The sequence below is a fragment of the Oreochromis aureus genome, linkage group 4 (assembly GCF_013358895.1).
Source record: "Oreochromis aureus strain Israel breed Guangdong linkage group 4, ZZ_aureus, whole genome shotgun sequence".
Classification (NCBI taxonomy): domain Eukaryota; kingdom Metazoa; phylum Chordata; class Actinopteri; order Cichliformes; family Cichlidae; genus Oreochromis; species Oreochromis aureus.
Window position 1 is genome coordinate 12426151 of NC_052945.1, and position 22431 is coordinate 12448581.

General features: G+C 42.7%; 1 protein-coding gene across 1 annotated transcript; it reads left to right on the forward strand.

The window, feature by feature from the left end:
* Positions 1 to 4932: 4932 nt before the first annotated feature.
* Positions 4933 to 15366, forward strand: LOC116323216 (myosin heavy chain, fast skeletal muscle-like). Its single transcript, XM_039611395.1, has 39 exons — positions 4933 to 5151; positions 5249 to 5392; positions 5478 to 5634; positions 5809 to 5836; positions 5913 to 6024; positions 6117 to 6209; positions 6298 to 6361; positions 6952 to 7050; positions 7141 to 7244; positions 7339 to 7477; positions 7564 to 7682; positions 7780 to 7929; positions 8014 to 8184; positions 8272 to 8578; positions 8712 to 8785; positions 8884 to 8971; positions 9064 to 9181; positions 9300 to 9423; positions 9503 to 9639; positions 9743 to 9998; positions 10194 to 10436; positions 10570 to 10746; positions 10838 to 10983; positions 11086 to 11176; positions 11280 to 11669; positions 11784 to 11910; positions 12062 to 12180; positions 12263 to 12459; positions 12542 to 12725; positions 12809 to 12974; positions 13108 to 13232; positions 13338 to 13646; positions 13734 to 13937; positions 14020 to 14145; positions 14233 to 14403; positions 14544 to 14648; positions 14740 to 14835; positions 14929 to 15060; positions 15247 to 15366. Exons 1-39 carry the CDS (start codon positions 4948 to 4950, stop codon positions 15262 to 15264), a joined length of 5814 nt encoding a protein of 1937 aa, XP_039467329.1. The 5' UTR covers positions 4933 to 4947; the 3' UTR covers positions 15265 to 15366.
* Positions 15367 to 22431: the final 7065 nt, after the last annotated feature.

Below are 22431 nucleotides of genomic sequence, written 5' to 3' on the forward strand. Positions count from 1 at the left end.
CAGAACCCCCAGCGGAGACTAGAATGGGCTGGCCGGGCTCTCCAGAACCCCCAGCGGACATGGTCACAGAACCAGCGGGCACAGGGGCCCCTGGCACACATCGGGCTGATTGCAGCTGCGCGGAGCACTGGCCCTGCTCAGGCAGCGACAGCTGGGTGCAGTCCTCAGCTGGAGTCTTAGCCTTCAGGGGTCCAGAGTGGGCTGAGGGCTGAAACTCAGCCTCTGGGGAGGCCCTGAAGTGCATCACAGTTTCTGAGATGGCCAGCTTTTGAGGACTGATAACAATATTGTGTTGTTTGTCTCTCTGCTTAGACTGAACAGATGAAAAACAGGTCTTTTCGGGTTGGATCGACTTAGCTTGTTGTACAGGAGGAGTAGGTGAAGATGACGACTGAATAGGTGGCTGATCTGAGGGTGACTGAAGTAAAGGTTGGAACAATAATGGTGGCGAAGTTGGAGACTGAGCTGATGATAAGGCTGATGATTCTTTTACCAACTGAGCTATAGACTGGGAAATGGACTGTAACATAGTTTGTAATAAGTCTGGCTGTGACTGTAACTGAGCTATGGGTTGTGAGGCTGAATGTGATGGAGGTGACGACTGAGCGGCTAGCTGAGCTCCTGGAGGCTGGGCAGCTAAGTGAGCTCCTGGAGGCTGGGCAGCTAAGTGAGCTCCTAGAGGCTGGGCAGCTAAGTGAGCTCCTAGAGGCTGCTGGGCAGCTAAGTGAGCTCCTAGAGGCTGCTGGGCAGCTAAGTGAGCTCCTAGAGGCTGCTGGGCAGCTAAGTGAGCTCCTAGAGGCTGCTGGGCAGCTAAGTGAGCTCCCTAGAGGCTGCTGGGCAGCTAAGTGAGCTCCCTAGAGGCTGCTGGGCAGCTAAGTGAGCTCCTAGAGGCTGCTGGGCAGCTAAGTGAGCTCCTAGAGGCTGCTGGGCAGCTAAGTGAGCTCCTAGAGGCTGCTGGGCAGCTAAGTGAGCTCCTGGAAACACATTCTTGGAAACGACAGTTGCAGGTGAGCCAGGGAAAACACCATCGTCCTTACTGGCTGCACAAAAAACGGCCCCAGAATAAACGGTCCTTAAACTGGAAGGCTTGTGGTTACTGTCTTTTTTACTCACCACAGCCGGCAACTCAGAAGTCTCAGGACACGGCTGTGGCGATGGGCGTCGGCGGCGTGAACGTCGCTTCCCTCTGGGGGATAGCACTGACCGGCCGGGTAATTCCACATCCGGCGTGCCAGGCCGCAGATTCCCCGGCGGGCAGAGCAAAACATTCGCCGCCGGGCTGGGTTGGGAAGCGGTAGCGGCTGGAGGGTGAAGATGAAGCTCGTTGAGGATGAAGTCCTGTGCGGCGGGTGAAGAGAGTCCAGAAGCCAGGTGTGAGTAGATATTAACTGCTGTAGCCTGGCTTCTACAGCGCGGCTGAGTTCCCCTCCCTCATGTTCAAGCCACAGGTTAACCAACCTCGAAGCAGTGTCAATTAATTCCTCCCGAAACTCCTGGGAGGTGCGGATGCTGCTGGGTCCATGTTTGGTCGGCTCGTGCACTGTCACGGCTGGGGCAGCAGTCGTGTTGAGGAAAGGAGGACCCAAAATGCAAGCAGCCGACTGATGATATGAGTGAGAGTTTATTTACAGAAGTGGCTGGGTGGCAAACAGGCAGTGAGGCCTGGCAAATAACTGAAGGAGACCTAAACTGGGATAAACTAAATAACAAACCTGAAGTCATACGAAACGGCTGCGGGGCAGAGAGACACAGATGAACACAGATGAACGCAGAGAAGTGCAGCGATACACAGACTAACGCAGACGAGCCGACGACAGGCACAGACTGACACCCACTATATATACACACACAAACAAGGAGACCAGGTGATGACATACAGGTGGGAGCACAGCTGATTCTAATACACAAGACGACCTGAGGATACAAGCTGAACACGATGACAACAGACAGACCGTCAGAATAAAACAGGAAATCCAGAACACGAACAGGGCACAAGGGGAGGACACAGAATACCAAAATCAGAATACACCCGAGGCACAAAATGAACTTCAAGGAAACAAAACACTGGGTCAAAATGACCCAGGACCATGACACTTATAAATACATTAATTGATTGATTGATTGAACTGAGTCGATTCCAAAATATTTACAGAAAGCAGCTAAGCTTTGGGATCAAATGGGGGGCCTCGGATGAAATGAAACACTATGGGGATTTGAATGTGAACAGGGACTACCACAGGGGGAGCAAGAAAGCCTGGATGAAGTTTCATGGCAGACTGCCTATGGATGGATAACCTCCAGCATTATGTGCACACAGGAAAAATGAGGATCATGAAGAGGAAGAAATAAAACAGTTAAATAAAAGATTTCTGAGATACCAGGTGGCACAAAAGGAAATTAACAAAACAATGGAAAAGGCCAAGCAAATGGTGGTAACAACTATGGACTTGGAAACTTGGATACAAGAAGCAGTAGCCGCTGAATTAGCAAAACAACAACAGCAGACTCCACCAGCACCAGCTATTTGGGGAATATCTCCTAACCAGCCCATAATGTATTAACAATATATACCATGGCACAGAAGATGGACCAATAAGGGACCAAGGGGTCCACCACTCTTAAATTATAAAGTGTACGCTACCTGGAATACATGTGGAGAATGTGGACACTGGTGGAGAGAATGTCCAAAAGGACAAGGAGGCATCCAGTGCTGGATCGAACAACCCAAAATGAGATCACAATTAGGACAAACTGGACTTCAAGGCCCTTACCTAGCCCTTACCACTCACTCCTGATCTAAGGTCTTTCATGGTGAGAGTTAAACCTAAAGTTCCTAAATCACTCTTTCACATAAATATTAAAAATCTAACGGAACGGTTGTCATAGTAAAACAAATAAACAAACAAATGAAGACAGTTAAGTAAATATAGACAATGTTCAAAGTGGAGCCTTATTAGGGTAGGAAATACAGAAAATGCAGAAATCCTATTTTCATATCTTTGCCGCTGTTGCATCATTTAGAGCTCTGTCCACTGCTGCTGCTGCTTCGGTGCTGAATCCCAGGAGTTCCCGAGTTTGCATTGTCTCCTGGGCTTTGTGCAGATCGTCCATCAAGCCCATAAATCCACTGAACTGGAGAAAATGAGGATTCCCCTCGAGGATTGCCTCAATGCGTTTATTCCAACTGCCATTCTCTTTGAATTCAATTCAATTAAATTCAATGTTATTTATATAGTGGCAAATCACAACAACAGAATGAATTTTGTAACATTCACATACATTCATACTTTGATGGATGCATTGAAGAGCATCCATAAATTTAGGGGCGCACAGAGAGGGGGTTCCCCAGAGTATTATGACATTAAACACTTAATACTCTACACCTCGCAAAGCACTACGACATTAGACTACAATCTGTGTAATGTGTTCTTCTGTAATACTAGGGCTAAAAAAAGCAGAGTAAAATGTTTCCATTTTTGGTTGTAATGCTGTGTCTGCTCTGCAGTTGAAATTCCACCTGGCCCTTGGAATTAGAGTGAAAACACACAACATATTGCTTTTGACACCTGACTATTCTTCATGAAAAAAAATTGAAAATCAAATAGATAAGCTCAAATGATTAATTTCTTTTCTTTTCTTTAATCCTAATCCCTATGATGTTGAAAAATGAACATATCTATCTTTTGAGCCAACCACAAATCACTCCTTCCACCCTTTGCTGGATTTATTTTTGACCATGATAGTATCTTGTGTCCTGCTAGAAAGATAGCAAACATTAAGACAAGTCTCTGCAAGCTTTGGAAATAAAAGCTAATCCTGGCTGTGATCCCAGATGTTCGCTTCCAGCAACAATTTATCACTTAGTTCATCAAAATTGTAACCTAAACACTGTATGTTCATTTGTATCCAACCAGATATTAAATGTAGTCATAACAAGCTATTTTATAGTATTAAAGTACCTAATATTATGTTCCCAGTGGCTATATATAACACCTTTCTGGCAATAACAGAAAGTCTGACTCTGAATTTTATACCAGATGTCTTGGATTTTTATGTCATGTAACTATACACCAGTGGCACTGCAAGTTTAAAACTGGATATCAAAATACCAAAGATGCTTGGGCACACAGACAAGCTTATTATATACTGTATCAAGTTAATATCAACGTATCTTCAAGATTTATTGGAATGAATAACCCACAAACCATGCAGAGCACTGTTGTAATTTACCACTAACTATACTGTTAAAATTTCGTACATTTTCCATATTTAGGAGCATAATCATTTGAAGGAATATATGAACCAAAATGCATTGGCAATATTTTTTTTCCATTAAGGAATCCGACTATATAAACATGAGAATTTTACATTTATTTTTTTTATTTTAAAAATATGTTTTATAAGAAAAGAAGGACTTCATATGTGGAAAATTAATCATAATAATTCATTTATTTTTGACCATATCAGTATCAAGAAGCAAGGTGTCAGACTTTCGTGACCAAACTAAGCAGAGTGTAAATGCTGAGGAAGCAGAGCCGTTGTCTATAAAAGCAGCAGCTCTGGACATTTGCTCTAACTGACAGGCATCTAAGGCGGGTGAGTACAGTAAAAGATTCAGCTACCATGTTTTATCTATTGTGTATTATATGCTCTAATTAAGTTTACGTTTTACATTTTTAAGTGTTAGGTTATTACATTTTTTTAATGGCATTGAAAATTTTGTTTTTTGAATGGATTCTTAAACTGAAGCGTAAAATGTTCATTGATGTACCTTTACTTATTTTATAGCACCTTGACATACACAGGATACCAAGGAATTTCTGTTTGCATCAGCTGAGGTAAATTCCACGAATCAAAAGCAATGGATGTTAATTATGGTTTGTATAATGAGTACAGTATTTGAATTATGGGTCAATCATCATATTTTCAGTCTAGTAAAGTGCCACCATGAGCACAGACGCGGAGATGGCGCAGTATGGCCCAGCGGCCATTTACCTCCGGAAGCCAGAAAAGGAGAGGATTGAGGCCCAGACTGCTCCATTTGATGCCAAGACGGCCTTCTTTGTGACTGATCCTGATGAGATGTATGTCAAGGGGAAACTTGTCAAGAAGGAGGGTGGTAAAGCCACTGTTGAGACAGAAGGAGGAAAGGTAGATGAATAATCAATGTACTTTATCTGTTTATTAAATATATAGTGCCAAACTTTGAAAGCTGATTTTTTCTAAGTGATCTTTATTTTCTATTCAGACGGTCACCGTAAAGGAAGATGAAATCCACCCCAGGAACCCTCCAAAGTTTGATAAGATGGAGGACATGGCCATGATGACCCACCTTAATGAGCCATCTGTGTTGTTTAACCTCAAAGAGCGTTATGCATCATGGATGATCTACGTAAGTTTTAACTTTGCTGTGTGTGAAAGGAAAATATCGTGCCGATCTGTAAATGTTTAAATGATATTTATTCTCTATGATACAGACCTACTCTGGGTTGTTCTGCGTTGTCGTCAATCCCTACAAGTGGCTTCCTGTATATGATGCTACATGTGTAGCAGCATACAGAGGAAAGAAGAGGATTGAGGCTCCACCCCACATCTTCTCCATCTCTGACAATGCCTATCAGTTCATGCTCACTGGTAAGATCAATTCCCTATTGAAGCTTTTAAATGCATTTAGGACTTTGACTTAAACAGATGACCATTAATCATTGCGTGAAAAAAATTGTTTCTTAGCACATAGCTACTTATAAGTGATAGGAAATAAATGAATCCTAAGATTATTCAAGACATGCTTATATGTTTTTCTTTTAGATCGTGAGAACCAGTCTGTCCTGATTACGTGAGTATAATACAAACTACATTAAAAATCTATAAAAACTTAGATTAAATTTAACAATGTGTCCCATAATCCCCAGTGGAGAATCTGGTGCAGGAAAGACTGTCAACACCAAACGTGTCATCCAGTACTTTGCAACAATTGCAGCTCTTGGAGCTAAGAAGGCTGAGCCAACACCTGGCAAAATGCAGGTATATTCTTTATTCAGCACCAAAGACTTTGTGACAAAAAAGAAAATCGATTTTGGAAGATCAGCTCACATAAACACAATATATTCTTGCAGGGCTCTCTTGAGGATCAGATTGTTGCTGCCAACCCTCTGTTGGAGGCCTACGGTAATGCCAAGACTGTGAGGAATGACAACTCCTCTCGTTTTGTAAGTGATTAAAACTGAGTTAATGTAAATACGTTTTTTACTACATGCTCTCATGAAAGGCAGTATTAATAAAGATCTACCCCTCTAGGGTAAATTCATCAGGATTCACTTTGGCACATCTGGCAAGCTGTCTTCAGCTGATATTGAAACGTGTAAGTTTGAACCACAGTGCAAATTAAAGTTATGTGTGATAGAAATTATATTTAATTAGTCACTTAAATATATTCAAGCTCTGGGGAATGAGTATCAAACTGATATCTTTAGAATCCCCCCCGCCCAAAACTCTAAATATTATGTAACAGATCTGCTTATTTATTTCACAGCACATAAAGAGATGAATCACTTAATTTCAGTAGAAGCAATATTGTCTGTTGTGGTGGAACACGGATGCATGAACAGTGTGGTTACACTATATATATAAATGAGCAGGGGACAAAAAAAGTGATCTACTGTACACTGACAGAGTAATTGACTGGGATCTATTAGCGTGGCAACACTTTCTGCCGTAACCCAGTAGTTATCATGTGTGTAAGTAAAAGTAGGAACATATTGCATCTTCACAGAACATTTAAATTATAACAAGATATACTGTGAATCACGTTACTAGTAACGCAACAGAACTGAAAAAAGTTTCAAACAACCCCAGTCACAGCCAAGAAAATGAATGGATGTTCGATCCATTTTGCAGTCTTGACTGTGATGTCTCATGTCTACAGTGTCAAAATTAATCTGTTCTTCTTAGATCTGCTGGAGAAGTCCCGTGTCACCTTCCAGTTGTCTGCTGAGAGAAGCTACCATATCTTCTATCAGTTGATGACTGGCCACAAGCCTGAGCTTCTGGGTATGTTGATAGGACACCAAAATTTAAATTTTAAAACCATTAAAATCACATTCTAAGCAACAAACAAGTTAATTTCACTTCTCCTTTCAGAGGCTCTTCTGATCACAACTAACCCCTATGACTATCCAATGATCAGTCAGGGTGAAATCACTGTCAAGAGCATCAATGATGTGGAGGAGTTCATTGCAACAGATGTACAATAGCATTTGCCGCAGAATTCTTATACTTAACCATAAATGTCTTTTTTGTTTTATTTATTAATTGTTGATTTCATGTTTTTTCTTACAGACTGCTATTGACATCTTGGGCTTTAGTGCTGATGAGAAGTTAAGCATCTATAAGCTGACTGGTGCTGTGATGCATCATGGCAACATGAAATTCAAGCAGAAGCAGCGTGAAGAGCAGGCTGAACCTGATGGCACTGAGGGTATTGTGAAAAATTTCTATAATGGAAAAATATTTGAAGTAATTTGCATTTGTTAGGTATTTTAATTATTTGTTTTAATCCAACAGTGGCTGACAAGATTGCATACCTACTGGGCCTGAACTCGGCTGATATGCTGAAAGCTCTGTGCTACCCAAGAGTCAAGGTTGGCAATGAGATGGTGACCAAAGGTCAGACTGTCCCACAGGTAATTAATAAAAAGGCCTCATAATATGATTATATATTTATAAACATTATAGCTGTATTCATATGGTTTTGTATAATTATAAATTCTTGTTTGCCAGGTCAACAATGCTGTCTCGGCTCTGTGCAAATCTATCTATGAGAAAATGTTCTTGTGGATGGTTATCCGTATCAATGAGATGCTGGACACAAAGCAGCCCAGACAGTTCTTCATTGGAGTGCTGGATATCGCTGGATTTGAGATCTTTGATGTGAGCACTTGAGACATTTCACCACATTTCTTAAATGTTAAACACTGTATTGCCATGAAATTAGACATGTTTGTACTATTACAGTTCAACAGCTTGGAGCAACTCTGCATCAACTTCACCAATGAGAAACTGCAACAATTTTTCAACCATCACATGTTTGTCCTGGAGCAAGAGGAGTACAAGAAAGAGGGCATTCAATGGGAGTTCATTGACTTTGGTATGGACTTGGCTGCCTGCATTGAGCTTATTGAGAAGGTAAACAGCTACTCTGGAAGAAATGTACATATGGCTGCATATGTTACCTCTGTTGAAATTTTAATATGACATGTGACATTTTCTCAGCCAATGGGCATCTTCTCCATCCTTGAAGAGGAGTGCATGTTCCCCAAGGCCTCTGACACAACTTTCAAGAACAAGCTGCACGATCAGCATCTTGGCAAGACCAAGGCATTTGAGAAGCCAAAGCCTGGAAAGGGCAAGGCTGAGGCACACTTCTCCCTGGTTCACTATGCTGGTACAGTGGACTACAATATCAGTGGCTGGCTGGACAAGAACAAGGACCCACTGAATGAATCGGTTGTGCAGCTGTACCAGAAGTCTTCAAACAAACTGCTGTGCTTCCTTTACGCAGCCCATGCTGGAGCTGAAGGTAAGAAATAAAAGTGCCCACAAACTCCAGTGTCCAGTACAGATAGCTACAATGTGCATACTGCAGGCTAATATTGATACCGCGAAAAGTAGTTTTTCAATTCCAATAATGAAATGAATTGTTTTTAAAACAGAGGCTGCTGGTGGTGGCAAGAAGGGTGGTAAGAAGAAGGGTGGTTCCTTCCAGACTGTCTCTGCACTTTTCAGAGTATGTATAGATCTATAGTTTAAAAAAAAAAATTAAATATTCATATTTAAATATTATTAACTTCTATTAACATATTATCCAATGATGCTGATCTACAGGAGAATCTGGCCAAGCTGATGACCAACTTAAGAAGCACTCATCCTCACTTTGTTCGTTGCTTGATTCCCAATGAGACAAAGACCCCAGGTACCCCACAGGGCCCCACAGTCCTATTAACTGTAAAAATGACAGAGTGAAATGAAGACATTTTTGAAATATTATGCATTTCTGACTCTCAGGTCTTATGGAGAACTACCTGGTCATCCACCAGCTGAGGTGTAACGGTGTACTGGAGGGCATCAGAATCTGCAGAAAGGGTTTCCCCAGCAGAATCCTCTATGGTGACTTCAAGCAGAGGTGACAGCACATTACTGTATTAGACAGCAGAAATGATTTCATTGTTGTTGTAAAGGGCAAACTTGACTTAAACATGATGGAAGAAAAATCCAAGTAACAACATGATTCTCTCTTGAAGATACAAAGTGTTGAATGCCAGTGTCATCCCTGAGGGACAGTTCATTGACAACAAGAAAGCTTCAGAGAAGCTGCTTGGCTCCATTGATGTGGATCACACACAGTACATGTTTGGGCACACGAAGGTACACTTCATTATATTAATAGACATTAACAAAACACTGTCCATTTGCACTTGTACTTATGCTTTTAATAATTAAATAGGTGTTCTTCAAAGCTGGTCTGCTCGGCACTCTTGAGGAGATGAGAGATGAGAAACTGGCTGAGCTTGTGACCATGACTCAGGCTCTCTGCAGAGGATACGTCATGAGGAAAGAGTTTGTGAAGATGATGGAGAGGAGGTAACATTATCATACTAAACTCTATTGTATTCTCTTTTGTATTTCCTTTGTTATAATAAGAGCCTACTACAATAAAAGTAACATTCTCATGTTTGGTTTTTAGAGAATCTATCTACACCATCCAGTACAACATCCGTTCTTTCATGAATGTCAAGAACTGGCCATGGCTGAAAGTGTACTTCAAGATCAAGCCTCTTCTGAAGAGTGCTGAGACTGAGAAGGAGCTCCAGAACATGAAGGAGAACTATGAGAAGATGCAGACAGACCTGGCTACTGCTCTGGCCAAGAAGAAGGAACTGGAAGAGAAGATGGTCGCCCTGCTGCAGGAGAAGAATGACCTGCAACTTCAAGTGGCTGCAGTAAGTCGCAGAGAAAAGTATATATATTACACTTATAGTTCAGGTATATAAGTTAGATATAAATAGGCCACATGTTTGTCTCATCCTCTGATTATTTATGTGCTAAAACAAAAGTGTAGTTAAAATTACGATCAAGAAAACACTAGGACAATGTGACTCACAAATAATGTAACTTCTGTTAAACATGTATTATAGGAAGTCGACAACCTCTCTGATGCTGAAGAAAGGTGTGAGGGGCTCATTAAGAGCAAGATCCAGCTTGAGGCCAAACTCAAAGAGACAACTGAGAGACTGGAGGATGAAGAGGAAATCAATGCTGAGCTGACTGCTAAGAAGAGGAAGCTGGAGGATGAATGCTCTGAGCTAAAGAAGGACATTGATGACTTGGAGCTCACCTTGGCCAAAGTGGAGAAGGAGAAACATGCCACAGAAAACAAGGCTAGTTCATACTGATTGTATTCGTAGTTGAATTGAAGCATGTAATGTTGTTCTTTGAATCAAAAACTTAAATATTCAAATATTCAGCAAGTTGTGGGAGAAAATGAAACTTAATGTATACATATTATTTCAGGTGAAAAACCTGACAGAGGAGATGGCATCTCAAGATGAGTCAATTGCCAAGTTAACCAAGGAGAAGAAAGCCTTACAAGAGGCACATCAGCAAACACTGGATGATCTCCAGGCAGAGGAGGACAAAGTCAACACTCTGACCAAGTCCAAGACAAAGCTGGAACAGCAAGTTGATGATGTAAGAAAACTATAATCATATTGTTTTTAATGGAAAGAATATTGAATCACTGTCTTTCAAACCACTTGAATTAACTGACATGATTTTATAGCTTGAGGGTTCACTGGAGCAAGAGAAGAAGCTCCGCATGGACCTTGAGAGAGCCAAGAGGAAGCTGGAGGGAGATCTGAAACTGGCTCAGGAATCCATAATGGATCTGGAGAATGACAAGCAGCAGTCTGACGAGAAAATCAAGAAGTAGGGCTTTTTTTGATATTGTAAAGAATACTCTTATCAAATATTGTACATGAAATAATCATTTGTACTGTGATACCAAAACCTGTCTTATTCCACACCAAGAAAAGACTTTGAAATCAGCCAACTTCTCAGCAAGATTGAGGATGAACAATCCCTTGGTGCTCAACTCCAGAAAAAGATCAAGGAACTCCAGGTAACACTCATGACCAGTGTTCACAATGAATAATGTTCATTGTAATTCATAAAGAATACCAATTAAGGTTCTAACTGATAAATCCAATTAATTTTCAAACTAGGCTCGTATTGAGGAGCTGGAAGAGGAGATTGAGGCTGAGAGGGCAGCTCGGGCTAAGGTAGAGAAGCAGAGAGCCGACCTCTCCAGGGAGCTTGAAGAGATCAGCGAGAGGCTCGAGGAAGCTGGTGGAGCAACAGCTGCTCAGATTGAGATGAACAAGAAGCGAGAGGCTGAGTTCCAGAAACTGCGTCGTGATCTTGAAGAATCAACTCTGCAGCATGAAGCTACTGCAGCAGCTCTCCGTAAGAAGCAGGCTGACACTGTTGCAGAGCTCGGAGAGCAGATCGACAACCTCCAGCGTGTCAAACAGAAGCTGGAGAAAGAGAAGAGCGAGTACAAGATGGAGATTGATGACCTCTCCAGCAATATGGAGGCTGTTGCTAAAGCAAAGGTGTGGACATTGTTTATAGAGAACAGATTTTCTTTTGCTTTTTTTAAAAATTCAAGACCTCCAAAGCATAAGCTGATCAACTGTTAACATGAATATGACATTACTTGTTGACAGGGCAACTTGGAGAAAATGTGCAGGACTCTTGAGGATCAACTAAGTGAACTCAAAGCCAAAAATGATGAGAATGTTCGTCAGTTGAATGACATTAATGCCCAGAAGGCAAGACTACAAACAGAGAATGGTAAGTAATATATAACAAAGAAACAGTCTCTTGGTGGGTTCACAGCTTTACACAGTTACATATATTACTCTCACACAGGTGACCAAAACAACAAACAATCAAGTGGATGAAATTAAACAAGCTAGGCTTAATTTATGTGTGTTATTTACAGGTGAGTTCGGTCGCCAGCTTGAGGAGAAAGAAGCTCTCGTTTCTCAGCTCACAAGGGGCAAGCAGGCCTTCACTCAGCAGATTGAGGAGCTGAAGAGACACGTTGAGGAGGAAGTGAAGGTTGGAACTATATTTTCTTCTTTTATGTATAGTCATTTCAACATTAAAATTGTCCATCTGACATTGATTGTATTTTCGAAAGGCCAAGAACGCCCTGGCTCATGCTGTTCAGTCAGCACGTCACGACTGTGATCTGCTCAGAGAGCAGTTTGAGGAGGAGCAGGAGGCCAAGGCTGAGCTGCAGCGAGGAATGTCCAAGGCCAACAGTGAGGTGGCTCAGTGGCGATCCAAATATGAGACTGATGCTATCCAGCGCACTGAGGAGCTGGAGGAGGCCAAGTAAGTCATGATGCTTTCATTGTTTAAATTAGTTTATACACTTGTTTCACTCTTGATCAATACAAAATTATTTTAACAACAGGAAAAAGCTTGCCCAGCGCCTGCAGGAGGCTGAGGAATCCATTGAGGCTGTGAACTCCAAGTGTGCCTCACTGGAAAAGACCAAGCAGAGGCTGCAGGGTGAGGTGGAGGACCTCATGATTGATGTGGAGAGAGCTAATGCTCTGGCTGCCAACCTTGATAAGAAACAGAGGAACTTTGATAAGGTAAAGATTTAAACATAACCATTATCATCAGAAGAGACATACACTCATAATCACAACAAACTAATTAACCTATATTAACATAGGTCCTGGCAGAATGGAAGCAGAAGTATGAGGAGAGCCAGGCAGAGCTGGAAGGAGCCCAAAAGGAGGCTCGTTCTCTCAGCACTGAGTTGTTCAAGATGAAGAACTCATATGAAGAGGCTCTGGATCAACTGGAGACCATGAAGAGAGAGAACAAGAACCTGCAGCGTATGCTAATTTTGCTATAGATCATATGGATATGATTCTAATGTTTATATTCATTTACAGCTTTTGTTGTGGCAAAAACATTTGCATATATCAGCTCCAAGTACTCTAACTCTTGGCTGTGTTTGCTCTGTAGAGGAGATCTCAGATCTGACTGAGCAGATTGGTGAGACCGGAAAGAGCATCCATGAGCTGGAAAAGGCCAAGAAGACTGTTGAGACTGAGAAGTCTGAAATTCAGACAGCTCTGGAGGAAGCTGAGGTAATGTATTTTATAGAATCTTACTTTGTTTGTAAACTTTTATAAATGTAAATTTATAAAAGTATCCCTTCTCCAGTTTATGTTGAAATAAACCTTTATTTAAAGGGAACTTTGGAGCACGAGGAGGCCAAGATCCTTCGTGTTCAGCTTGAACTAAACCAGGTCAAAGGTGAGATTGACAGGAAGCTGTCAGAGAAGGACGAGGAGATGGAGCAGATCAAGAGGAACAGCCAGAGGGTGATTGACTCCATGCAGAGCACTCTTGATGCTGAGGTCAGGAGCAGGAATGATGCCCTGAGAGTCAAGAAGAAGATGGAGGGAGACCTGAATGAGATGGAGATTCAGCTGAGCCATGCCAACAGACAGGCTGCTGAGGCCCAGAAACAACTGAGGAATGTCCAAGGACAGCTCAAGGTGAGTTGGTAGATCATTTGTGTGTGTGTGTTTTTTTATTAACCTAAAAGCATACAGTGATAATATCTTTTGTTTGTTTGAAATCAGGATGCCCAACTGCACTTGGATGATGCTGTCAGAGGACAGGAAGACATGAAGGAGCAGGTCGCCATGGTGGAGCGCAGAAATGGTCTAATGGTGGCTGAGATTGAGGAGCTGAGAGCCGCTCTGGAGCAGACAGAGAGAGGACATAAAGTAGCTGAGCAGGAGTTGGTTGATGCTAGCGAGCGTGTTGGACTGCTTCACTCTCAGGTTGGTATTCATTACTTTACAAGAACTTTGTGGCATCAGAGAGTGAGAATCACATCATTAAAGTTGTTCCTTTTTCATTCAGAACACCAGTCTTTTGAACACCAAGAAGAAGCTGGAGGCTGACCTTGTCCAGGTTCAGGGTGAGGTGGATGATGCAGTTCAAGAAGCAAGAAATGCTGAGGAGAAGGCCAAAAAGGCTATCACTGATGTAAGTTAGTACTTTACAAGCCTTCTTTTCTTTTCAAAATTCTTGTTCATGCTTGATCAGTAATCCCAATACCACCCATAATTTCAGGCCGCCATGATGGCTGAGGAACTGAAGAAGGAGCAGGACACCAGTGCTCACCTGGAGAGGATGAAGAAGAACCTGGAGGTCACAGTCAAGGACCTGCAGCACCGTCTGGATGAGGCAGAGAACCTCGCCATGAAGGGTGGCAAGAAGCAGCTCCAGAAACTGGAGTCCAGGGTATGTACTGCATATATTCTTGAGTTATTATTCAAGTATTAAAAAATAACACTTTGATTCCAGCATATGAACTCCGCCCCTTAATTTTTCTCTGTACTCTAACATTTATTAAAAGCTGATTATTTATCATGGCATTAAAGGTCCGTGAACTGGAAACTGAAGTTGAAGCTGAGCAGAGACGTGGAGCTGATGCTGTTAAAGGAGTCCGCAAATATGAGAGGAGAGTGAAGGAGCTCACTTACCAGGTGATTACTCATTTACCCTAAATATTTAATATATTTAAGTTCCTAAATTCCTTCTTCTTTAGCCAGCAGTAACAGTTTGTTATCTATGCAGACTGAGGAGGACAAGAAGAATTTGGTCAGACTTCAGGATCTGGTGGACAAGCTGCAGCTCAAAGTCAAGACTTACAAGAGACAGGCTGAGGAGGCTGTGAGTAAAACGTTTTTTGCAATTTAACATATATTAACATTTATATTATATGACAACATTTTTTTTAATATAACATATTGTTACACTGAACAGGAAGAACAGGCCAACACCCACATGTCTAGACTGAGAAAGGTCCAGCATGAGATGGAGGAAGCTCAGGAACGTGCTGACATTGCTGAATCCCAGGTCAACAAACTGAGAGCCAAGAGCCGTGATGTTGGAAAGGTAAGTCATCTGATCCCATTTTATACAAAACTTTTGTTAAGGTAAATTTGTTGTTGTTTGATAAAAGTTCTTTCTATTGGTAATTTGGTCTAAACAAAAGAATTAGTGTATATACTTGTTCAAAGTCACATCTGGTAAAATGTAATTAATATGTGTTCAGTAATTGTATTCTTTATGTTTTTCTAGGGTGAAAGTGCTGAATAACAGACATCTTTTTGGAACCTTTTGACAGTGTTCATAAAATATGAACCTGCTATTAAATTGTCTGATTATGATGTATTAATTCAATAAACTCTTTCAATATGATTTCATGGCATTTAATAAGTTTATTTATTCTATGAAAGCTGCAGAATACAAAAATACAGTGTTCAATCAGTTCTCTTGAATTCAATTTATTTATACATGCCAAATCATAATAACAGTCGCCTCAAGGCACTTTATATTGTAAGGTAGACCCTACAATAATACATCCAGAGAATAACCCAATAATCATATGGGTATATAAGCAAGCACTTTGGCAGGAAGGAAAAACTCCCTTTTAACAGGAAGAAAACTCCAGCAGAACCAGGCTCAGGGAGGGGTGATTATCTGTTGCAACCGGTTGGGGTGAGGGGAGGAATACAGGACAAAAGATATTCTGTGGACGAGAGCCAGAGATGAATAACAAGTATGAGTCAATGCAGAGAGGTCTGTTAAGACATAGTAACTGAGAAAGGTGACTGAAGTAGAAATATTAAATTCATCATGGGAATCCCCCATCAGCCTACACCTATTCCAGCATAACTAAGGGAGGATTGAGGGTCACCTGATCCAGCCCTAACTATATGCTTTAGCAAAAAGGAAATTTTTAAGCCTAATCTTAAAAGTAGAGATGGTGTCTGTCTCCTGAATCCAAACTGGAAGCTGGTTCCATAGAAGAGGGGCCAAAAAACTGAAGGCTCTGCCTCCCATTCTACTTTTAAATGCTCAAGGAACAACAAGTAAGCCTGTAGTGTGAGAGCAAAGCGCTCTAATGGGGTGATATGGTACTATAAGGTCATTAAGATATGATGGGGCCTAATTATTCAAGACCTTGTATGTGAGGAGCAGGATTTTGAATTCAATTATGGATTTAACAGGGAGCCAATGAAGGGAAGCCAAGATAGGAGAAATATGCCCTCTCTTTCTAGTCCCTGTCAGTACTCTTAATGCAGCATTTTGTATTAACTGAAGGCTTCTCGGGGAGCTTTTAGGACATCCTGATAATAATGAGTTACAGTAGTCCAGCCTGGAAGTAATAAATGCATAAACTAGCTTTTCAGTGTCAATCTGAGACAGAATATTTCTAATCTTAGAGATATTGCGCAAATGGAAGAAAGCAGTCCTACATATTTGTTTAACATCTGCATTAAAGGACATATCCTGCTCAAAAATGACTCCAAGATTCCTCACAGTGTTACTGGAGGCCAAGGTAATGCTATCCAGAGTACCGTAGGTATTTGATAAGATACCATATTTCAAGGAATTTTACAATAACCTCAGTTTTATCTGAATTTAAAAGCAGAAAATTAGAGATCATCCAGGTCTTTATATCTTTAAGACATTCCTGTAGTTTAACTAATTGGTGTGTTATCTGGCTTCATGGATAGATCAAGTTGGGTTTCATCTGATAGTGGTGAAAATGTATGCTATGCCTTCTGATGATGCTGTCTACAGGAAGCATGTATAATGTGAACAGAACTGGCACGGAACCCTGTGGAACTCCATAATCAACCTCAGTATGTGAAGAGGGCTCGCCATTTATATAAACATATTGGAGTCTCTCAGATAGATATGATACAAACCACTGCACAGCATGCTCTAATCGTGCTAATAGAATAGTATGGCAAACAGTATCGAACGCTGCACTGAGGTCTAGCAGGACAAGCACAGAGAATAGTCCACTTTTAGAGGTCATAAGAAAGCTGTTTCTGTAATGTGATGAGCTCTGAAACCTGACTGAAACTCTTCAAATGAGCCATGAATCTGCAGACAATTAGTTAGATCCTATTTCAAGAAGATTTAGATTTATTTTTGAGATAAAATGAAGTTTGGAGATTGGCCTATGATTAGCTAAGACAACTGGGTCAAGAGATGGCTTTTTAAGTAACGGTTTAATTACTGCCAGCTTGAAGGTCTGTGGTATATCACGGATTATTAGAGATAGACTGATCATATTTAAGATTGAAACATTAATTAATGGTAGGACTCCTTTGAGCAGTCTTGTAAGAATGGAGTCTAAAAGACATGTTCATGGTTTCGAGGAAGTAATGACTGAAGTTAACTCAGAAAGATCAATTGGAAAAAAAAAATTCTAAATAAATAACCATGGTACTTGGATATTTATTTAGTCTTTAGTCTAAATAAATAGTGCTCTTGTCCTATTGTCCTATTAAAACGGGGACACCACCTCTGCTGTCAGTCCTAGCTAGCAGGGTTAGCTTAAACTAAAGAAACCACATTCAGCATAAACTAGCATAATATAAACATGAATGCTTCATAATGAGCAAAATATCCATTAAGAACCACAATTAATTCCCATCGTCATATCAATTAAACAAATAAGATAATAAAAACTGTCCAGTTTTTTTCCTTAAACATTAAAGAAATGCTTTCAGTATTATACAATTGAGAAGAACAGATCTGCACCATCCATCCATCCATCCATCCATCTTCATCCGCTTTATCCGAGGCTGTGTCGTGGGGGCAGCAGCCTAAGCAGAGAAGCCCAGACCTCCCTCTCCCCAGCCACCTCCTCCAGCTAATCCGGGGGAATACCAAGGTGTTCCCAGGCCAGCCAAGAGATATAATCTCTCCAGCGTGTCCTGGGTCTGCCCCGGGGCCTCCTCCCAGTGGGACATGCCCGGAACACCTCACCCAGGAGGCGCCCAGGAGGCATCCTTGTCAGATGCCCGAACCACCTCAACTGGCTCCTTTCGATGTGGAGGAGCAGCGGCTCTACTCTGAGCCCCTCCCGGATGGCCGAACTTCTCACCCTATCTCTAAGGGAGGCCAGCCACCCCTCGGAGGAAGCTCATTTCTGCCGCTTGTATCCGCGATCTCGTTTTTCGGTCACTACCCACAGCTCGTGGCCATAGGTGAGGGTAGGGACGTAGATCGACCGGTAAATTGAGAGCTTCGCTTTTACACTCAGCTCCCTCTTCACCACGACGGACCGGTGCAGCGTCCGCATCACTGCAGCCGCAGCACCAATCCGTCTGTCGATCTCCGGCTCCCCTTCTCCCATCACTCGCGAACAAGACCCCGAGATACTTGAACTCCTCCACTTGGGGCAGGAACTCATCCCGACCCGGAGTGGGCACTCCACCTTTTCCGGCTGAGAACCATGGCCTCAGATTTGGAGGTGCTGATCCTCATTCCTGCTGCTTCACACTCGGCTGCGAACCGCTCCAGTGCGAGCTGGAGGCCTTCACCTGATGAAGCCAACAGAACCACATCATCCACAAAAAGCAGAGATGAGATTCTGAGGCCACCAAGTGAAAGCCCTCCGCCACTTGGCTGCGCCTAGAAATCCTGTCCATAAAATTATGAACAGAACCGGTGACAAAGGGCAGCCCTGGCGGAGCCCATCACCCACCGGGAACGAGTCCGACTTATTGCCGGCAATGCGAACCAAACTCTTGCAACGGTTGTATAGGGATCGAATGGCCCGTAGCAATGGGCCAGACACCCCATACTCCCGCAACACCTCCCACAGGACACTCCGAGGGACACGGTCGAATGCCTTCTCCAAGTCCACAAAACACATGTAGACTGGTTGGGCAAACTCCCATGCACCCTCAAGTATCCCTGAGAGGATAAAGAGCTGGTCCAGTGTTCCGCGACCAGGACGAAAACCGCATTGTTCCTCCTGTATCCGAGGTTCGACTAACGGACGAACTCTCCTTTCCAGCACCCTGGCATAGACTTTCCCAGGGAGGCTGAGGAGTGTGATCCCCCTGTAGTTGGAACACACCCTCCGGTCTCCCTTCTTAAAGATGGGGACCACCACCCCGGTCTGCCAGTCCAGGGGTACTGCCCCTGATCTCCACGCAACATTGTAGAGGCATGTCAACCAGGACAGCCCTACAACATCCAGAGCCTTCAGGAACTCGGGCGGACCTCATCAACACCAGGGCTCTGCCACCAAGGAGTTGTTTAACTGCCTCAGTGACCTCGCCCCGAAATTGGCGGGTCATTCCCTCATCCCCAGACTCTGCTTCCTCCTCGGAAGACGTGTCAGTGGGATTAAGGAGGTCCTCGAAGTATTCCTTCCACCGCCTGACAATTTTCTCAGTCGACGTCAGCAGCGCTCCGCCAGCACTATACACAGTGCAGGTAGAGCACCGCTTTCCCCTCCTGAGACGCCTGACGGTTTGCCAGAATCTCTTGAGGCAGTCCGAAAGTCTTTTTCCATGGCCTCTCGAACTCCTCCCACACCCGAGTTTTTGTTTCAGCCACTGCCCGAGCCGCATTCCGCTTGGCCTGTCGATACCTGTCGGCTGCCTCCGGAGTCCCACAGGCTAACCAAGCCCGATGGGACTCCTTCTTCAGCTTGGTGGCTCCCTTCACCTCTGGTGTCCACCATTTGGTTTGGGGATTACCACCACGGCAGGCACCAACCACCTTGCGGTCGCAGCTCAATGCAGCAGCCGGCAATGGAGACGCTGAACATGGTCCATTCGGACTCAATGTCCCCAGTCTCCCTCGGAATGCTGTTGAAGCTCTGCCGGAGGTGTGAGTTGAAGATCTCGCAGACTAGGGCCTCTGCTAGACGTTCCCAGCACACCATCACTACGCGTTTAGGTGCACCGGGTCTGTCCAGTGTCCTCCCCCGCCACCTGACCCAACTCACCACCAGGTGGTGATCAGTTGACAGCTCAGCCCCTCTCTTTACCCGAGTGTCCAGAACATATGGTCGCAGGTCTGGTGATACGATTACAAAATCGATCATCGACCTGCGGCCTAGAGCGTCCTGGTGCCACGTGCACTTATGGACACTCTTATGTTCGAACAAGGTGTTCGTTATGGCCAAACTGTGATTTGCACAGAAGTCCAATAACAAAACACCGCTCGGATTCAGATCAGGGAGGCCGTTCCTCCCAATCACGCCCCTCCAGGTCTCGCTGTTGTTACCCACGTGAGCATTGAAGTCTCACATCTGCACATATAGGATAAATTAAATCTATATACAATAGTTTATATATTAGTGCTACTTCTATACATTTCTTCATGAAGTTATTTCCAGTAATGTGATAAATCATATCGTATGAGTTATGTTAAAAATGTGTCTGTACAACACTGCACCATTTAAAGTCTTTAATTAGTTAAAAATGTTCCTGTAGGGTAAAAATGAGCACATACATACAATAAAACATACTTCACAAAAACTACTGAAGGTGCCTGATTTTGACTTCTTACTTTCAGTCTAGTTACAGTTATAAAAATATTCCTTCAGTTAGGAATATTTGCCTTTTAACAGGAAGACATGTGACTATTTCCCAGTATAGTTTTGTATTATTTCCCTTTCAGCAAATCAAGTTGTATTTTTGAGTTTAAGTGCCATCTTCGTGAGTCTGCTTTTGGGTCCTTTTCCTGCCTGCTGCACAGCTGCATTCATGACACCTGCTCCCAGAAAACAATTTCTGTGATGCTGCCACCAACACTGCACTGTAGATTTGATATTGGCCAGGTGATGAGCAATGCCAGACATGACACTTGTCTTTCAGCCAAAGAATTCTTTGTTTTATCAGACCAGATAAATTTTGTTTCTCATGATTTGAGTCCTTCAGGTACCTTTTGGCAAACTCCAGACAGGCTGTCATGTGCTTTTTACTGAGGAGTGGCTTCCATCAGGCCATTCTAACATTCGGGACTGATTGGTGGAATCCTTCAGAATTGACTGACCTTCTGGAAGGTTATCCTCTCTGCTCTGTCAGAGTGACCATCAGGTTCTCTGTCACCACCTTGACTAAGGCCCTTCTATCCCAGTTGCTTAGACTGGTCTAGTGGCCAGGAAGAGTTCTGGTGGGTCCAAACTTCCTCCATTTACATATGATAGAGGCCATTGTGCTCATTGGGACTTTCAATGCTGCAGACATTTTTCTCAGACAATATTGTAATTCTGATCATTTATCAGTACATATCCATATTTTTATATCTTTGTAGGCTATAAAAACAAAGCTGACGCTTGTGAGACTTCATCAGAGGTGTAAGCATCACAGCAGATGTCTTTGTGTCAAAGTAACTGAGGATAAAACAGAAAAATATGAAGGAGATTTTCCTTCCCTGGCTTTTTATAGCAGATAACCCCCTTAACAATATTCAGCAGTAGATCAAAAATGGAAACAAAAAACATGAATCAATATACAAACATTACCTGATGCTGCTGAAGTGAAGCAGAGAAAAGGTACACTGTTTATTAGTGACATAGCTACATGTTTTGCAATTTGGCATAATTTGTAGCATACACAAGGAAAGACTGGTGCTTAACAAGCAGGCGAATAATGCAGAAAACAACGGTTTCTGATGGTAAACTGGTCCTAAAGTACACAGAGAGAGAAAGAGCCATCCAGGAGGCTTGATTTTATCATGGCGGAAGCAAAACAGCAAAAGTACGAGGGAATTCGTGATGATGTTTTTCAAACGTGAAGCGTAGTTTTGATTTTCTTTTGCTGTTGGTTCAGTGAAGAGTGATGAAACCTGCAGTTTTAGAATCTGTGAGGCTTTCAGCACCTGACAGCATGTCCGTGTACGCGACCCAATAATCGTACTTTGTGTTTACATCTCTGTGCAGAATCCATTTACCTGCTCTTTAATGTTTGCAGTTTTAGCTGCTTGGCGGTTGTTGAAATAGTTTTGTGAGCTTTATACTGAGATTCTGGCATTTGTGGCAAAATACATTTATATTTGCAAATCAGTTCAGGATTTAATGAATCAATATCGCATTGTTCAAACTGAAATTGATTTGAATCGGGAAATTGATGTCTTAAACCCCTACTGTTAATGCTTGTTGTGACACAGGACCCCTGAACACACACACGTACACACTGGCGTTACGTTTGGGCAGCAGCTCTTTTATTTGTGGCAACACAAACTGCGGTTTTGTTAGCCTTTCAGCTCAGGACGCAGACACTCCTGGTTCGTTGCCACCTCACTTCTGCCCAGCCGTCACTAGAGCAGAAAACACAGACTCATCGTCAATCAACCTGTCCAGGCACACCTGTTCCCACCACGCCTCCGTGCCTTCCCTCTGAGCTCATTGCGTCATCCCTCCACTGCAGCCGACCCGAGACCACACCTCTGCCACACTTGTTTACATAATATTTTTGATTCCTTATTTTGAATACATTT

Coding starts and splice junctions, on each gene's coding strand:
- LOC116323216 (XM_039611395.1), top strand. CDS start 4,948: ATGAGCACAGACGCGGAGATGGCGCAGTATGGCCCAGCGGCCATTTAC. Junction 8,579..8,711: donor AGCCCATGCTGGAGCTGAAG/GTAAGAAATAAA, acceptor TTTTTAAAACAG/AGGCTGCTGGTGGTGGCAAG. Junction 10,747..10,837: donor TGGAACAGCAAGTTGATGAT/GTAAGAAAACTA, acceptor ATGATTTTATAG/CTTGAGGGTTCACTGGAGCA.